Consider the following 5042-nt stretch of genomic DNA (forward strand, 5'->3'; position numbering starts at 1 on the left):
AATCCTGATTGGACTGCCTCCACCTTTCGGCAGTACGCTCCACGTCCTTAGGCTCGAACAGACTCTTGCTGAGGACAGAAGAGTGTCTGAGCCTACTAGCCTCGGCGCCGGGGACATTCTGATGAAACCTCTCAGCCACTGTGTCCCAACGCCTGAGGATCGTGTTGGCCCACAAGCTGGTAATCTGGTGGGACAGGAACTCGATGGTCCGAGTGCCCGAGAGGAGGAAGGTCTCTAGCGCTTTCCTGGTGCTTTCCTTGGACAGATCCTCGGACCGCACCAGAATGCCCAGAGAACCCAGCCAGATGTCTAGCCATGAAGCGGCCTGCATGGCGCACTTAATGACCTTCTCCTGACTCTGGATCTCAGTGGCCGAGAAGGACACGTGCCGGTTGGAGTGTCTCTCAAGAGAGACTCCACCTGTGAGGGCTTCCACGGAGTGGTGCAGGGGAAGACTCAGAGAAGGCTCCTCAAGGATCTCAAAATACCTCCTCTGACAGACTCGAGGAGGAGGGAGGAGCTTTTACCCGGCACTCGACCTGCTTGAGGAGGCAAGATCCGCGAGTTGTCCCTCGATCTTCTCTCTGGCACTCTTCATCCCCTGAGACCAGGGCAAAGCTGCACTGGCCCTGGAGGGCTTATGAGTGCCAAAGATACGATCCAGGACTGTGTCCTGCCCATCACGAGGAGGGACCTCAGGATCTGGGATCCCGTTTAGACTCCTCATGAGGGACAGAACTTGCCAGAATGCATGTTCCGATTCCTGGCGCTCGCCTCCCGATGGACTTGCAGCGAAGTCTCCTGACCCCAAGGGCTCTTCCTGGGGGGACACGTGGGTATCCTCGACCGCCCTAGGCTGCTCCTGTCTGATCCTGGCCGACGATTTAGGAATAGTCTTAGAGTCCTTAGATTCCCTCCTGGGGGGGGTACAGGACTCCAAAAGCGAAGGTGGTAGGTCCTTCTCCACCTCAAGACGAGGAGACCTCTCGGGAGGGGGATGAACTTCTTCCATTGGTGCGATGGGGAAGACATCCTCTCCGACCGACTCCCCTGAGGAGGGGTATTCCTCCTCTGTAGGGGAGGGCGTGAAGGTCTGAGGAGGAGTAGGAACCTTGTCTAAGGATCTGCGAGGAGATAGCCTAGGTCTCGGAGGAAGATCCACGGGAGAGATTCCTCTCTTCCTCTTCAGGGGGGAGGAAACTGCCACTGGTTCGCGACCCGAGTCAGAGACGGCTAGCTTAATAGCCCGCACAAGAGCTCTGAGGAGGGTATCAAACCACGGCTGTTGACTGACAGCGGCGCTGGCAGACACTCCCTCTGGAGGGAAGGGGACCGATGGATCCCTAGGAGGAGTTAACAAACGAGGGTTCGCCTTCTGGGCTGAAAAAGAAGAATCCCTAGACCTTTCCGGGGAGCGGCCCCCTTCTGGCGAGCGCGCTGGTCTGCGCTTACGGAGGGGGGAGTGCGACAAGGAAGAATCCGCCTGCCGGCGGTCGCGCTGGGGCTCGTGAAGCGGGCCCGGCACAGGGTCGCGCGCGTTAGAGTAACGCGAAGCTGGAAGATCGCGAGCGTGAACCAAAACGCGCGCGCACCCGCGTGGGCGTGGGATGTTGAAAAATTGCGCGCGCCCCCGAGTGGGCGTGGGATGTTGAAAAATTGTGCGCGCCCCCGCGTGGGCGTGGGATGTTGAAAAATTGCGCGCGCCCCCGCGTGGGCGGGTGCAAAGCGATGGCGTGTAGATGGATCATGCCTTGGAGAGTGGGCCGGAATAAGGCCGCGAGAGCGCGTTGGTAAAGGTGTCGGTGTACGACGATCAGGAACTGACCGAACGCGCGGGCGCGCAGCGACCTGGCGAGACCCGGAAGGGCGCGATATGACAGGGGCGCCTGTGCACGTGTCTGGGAGAACTCGCCGCGAAAGCGATAGAACTATAGCAGAATCCCGAGAGACCTGTGGGCGACGGTCGGGAGGGATCGCCCTATTTGCCTGCAAGGTCGTTAACCGCACTGGCGATTGTTGGCGCACATAGCGCGTATCCAAAACAGGCTGTTTCGGTGGCCGCGGGTTGCGAACGGCCTGATGAACGCCCATAGTTGCCTTAAACACAGACACAGGGCGCGTAGCTGAAACTGGGGGCGACAGATGAGCGTCGCGCGCGATATTGTCGGCAGCAGACTCGCGGGATTCCAGAGGAGACTGTGAGCGCCTGTGCGCTAACTTGGCCATCTCCGGAGCCACGTGTTGAGTCGGCGCGCCACGCGATCGCGTTGGGGAACGCGCGGGAGCTGGAACAACAACTGCGCGTGAATGCACATCACAAACCTCCTTTACAGCGCGCGATGGAGAGCGCGTGAGCGCTGAGGATGGAATCGCGCGACGCGATCTTCCCCCTTAGGGCACGACGAGTCCACAGGAACCTGTGGGCACCTGTGCGCCGACTCTGGAACCTTTTGGACCGCGCGTGAAGTTGTAGTGGTTTGCGGACTGTGGCCAGAGGTAGCACCCGAACTGCCTAGTGTCCGAATGCCGACCACAACCAGACGTTCACTACACAACAAATATACATTGGTGGAATACCCAAAAAACCTAAGTAACAGGTCAAGAGAACGGAGCTCTGGGCACCACCCCTTGATTTATACTGGGCAAGGGGACCCAGCTTGAACCTTGTTATTTATCCTACCTTTCCTTCTCTTGCCTTTGGCTTGCCGATTATAAGTAAAGGTATAAGAACATTAGGTGAAAGGGAATATTATAATTAATAAAGAAACACACTGTGGGAGGAAAGAATTATGATAAATTACTGTACCTAAGAGATCGTAAAAAACAGTGGCTGGGGAAAAGAAGCCGTGGTGGGAGGTTTCTGAAATGAAATGCTGTACTGTATACATAAAACACAAAATAATATTTATTTTTGAAACAACTGTTAAGGTTATGTTAGCATGGACCCATCAATCCAATTAGAAAATTAAAGGCAAAATTTGCATTCCTTTATGTCAAACTTCAGCATCCGGGTAATAATAGTAAACAAATTAACCAAACAAGATTTCCACAAGTGGGGCACTCATAAGTGTTCCTATACAGTACTAGTATAAAGAGAGGCACTCCTAACCGTGTATCTATTTGGGCAAGTACCAGTATGCCATTTCAATAGTTCCAGTTAACTATTAATGTTCATGACACTTAAACGTTTGACTGTCTCCACAAAAAGACGGTTTTAGGCCCCCTTACATTCACTTGGTTCTGGGGCAAACATTTAAAAAACTGTCCATCACTAAGTTCTAGTATGGAATCACCTTTTGTGATCTGGTGATGTGGAGTAACAATATCTTGATCCTTGTTGATGAAATCTTGGATTCGCAAGGTTTTCAACTGTCGAAGCTCTTTTTCAACTGAACTGAGAATACTGAAGAAGGGCCGTGCCTGATGTCAAAACTTCTCTAATGACATCTTCTAGCTGAGCATTGAAAATTGAGTTCAGTTGCCTCTCTAAAAAAAACCCTACAGAGAGTAAGGCGTGCTGCAAAAACAAAGGTGGTTAGACAACAGGTAAGACCAAAAAAAATATTACAATACTTTCTGTTATATAAATAATGCTTCTATTCATGACTTTCTGTTATAAAAATAAATGAATTTGTTGCTGGCAAAATATGTAAACCTATTTAAGAAAAATTGAAATCTTTACAGTGAATACAGTATATGGAAAATCATTATAGTACAGTACTGGGGCAGAATATCAGACATTATGACAAAAGGGAATTGATAATGAGAGTTACTTTAAAATATATATAACCCAAGCTTGTTATATGTGGAAATGGTTTGTATTTTCCCCAACTATTATTAATTTTTTCCACAAAGTGACAGGAACCCTATAGGGCGCGACGAGTCCACAGGAACCTGTGGGCGCCTATGCGCCAACTCCGGAACTTGTTGGACCGCGCGCGGTGATACAGGAACCGGGGGTGAACGAGCGCGGCGTTTTTCCCCCATACGGCGTGGCGAGACCGTAGGAACCTGTGGGCGCCTGTGCGCCGACTCAGGTACCTTAGGAATCGCTCGCGATGTAACAGGAACTGGGGGGCGCGGCAGCGTTGGTAAAGGTGGGCGCGTGGGCGCCTTTGAGCGCTTGCGTGCTGCATCAGGAACAGTTGTCGATGGGCGTGGGCGCGCAGAGGAACCCTGGCGCGTGACAGGATCAGAGGCGCGAACGCCTACAGGTGAGCGCCAAAGCGCTTTGTCAGCAACATCAGGAACAACAGCAACGGGCGCAGGCAGAGCCTAACGCTTAGAGACGAGAGGCGCAGTTTTGCGCCCAAGCCCCTGAGACCCCGAAGGGGCTGGAGACTGCGCAGTGGCAGACTCAAGGGGCGCATAAAGCGCATCAGCAGCCTTCGATGTAGATGGTTGAGGAGACCCTTGTCCCGAAGGACGACCATCCTCCAAAGGGGAACGCGAAAGATCCCCGGAGAGGTCTAGGGTAGTAGCTGGCAGGACAGGAGAGCGGCGAGTCGTTTCCTCCGCAGAGGATTGTGGGGACGACGAGCCGAAGAGGCGCCTCCTAACCCCCTTAAAGGGAGAGGGAAGGCCTCTACGGCGAAGGGGAGGCCGAGTTTCCCACCTTATACGCCCACGAGGGGCCGTGGGATCAGCAAGCTGACCATCATAGGGCCTCCGAAGAGGCGTCTCTACCAGAGAACTCCCTCGAGAGGGAACCTCAGAGGAAGGAGAGACCGTAGGACTCAGCTCCTCCCTCGAAGTGTGTTCGGAGGGAGAGACAGAGCCTTCAGCTACCTCAGCCACAGGAACAGGTGTTTGGACAGATCCATGTTATGTTTCCGAAACAACTACGTCAACCACAGACAGAGGATCTATTTCCACTGTAGTTGACGATTGTTCGGCGGCCGCACCCCGTTTGACCATGTCAAACAGGGCTTCCTTGGAGGGCGAACCCTGTAGCCCCAAGGAAGCCCAAAGCTGAAAAAGATCCTTGTTAGACATAACAACCTCCTCCGAGGGGGGAGGGGCAGCCGCCTCGCTATGGTAGG

The 5042-nt window shown here is 53.5% G+C and overlaps 1 protein-coding gene across 1 annotated transcript; it reads right to left on the minus strand.

Annotated features, from left to right (window-relative positions):
• Nucleotides 1–523: 523 nt before the first annotated feature.
• Nucleotides 524–2226, minus strand: LOC137643113 (serine/arginine repetitive matrix protein 1-like). Its single transcript, XM_068375960.1, has 2 exons — nt 1593–2226; nt 524–1380 (listed from the first exon to the last, which is right to left on the minus strand). Exons 1-2 carry the CDS (start codon nt 2224–2226, stop codon nt 524–526), a joined length of 1491 nt encoding a protein of 496 aa, XP_068232061.1.
• Nucleotides 2227–5042: the final 2816 nt, after the last annotated feature.

Source organism: Palaemon carinicauda, chromosome 6 (assembly GCF_036898095.1).
Source record: "Palaemon carinicauda isolate YSFRI2023 chromosome 6, ASM3689809v2, whole genome shotgun sequence".
Classification (NCBI taxonomy): Eukaryota; Metazoa; Arthropoda; class Malacostraca; order Decapoda; family Palaemonidae; genus Palaemon; species Palaemon carinicauda.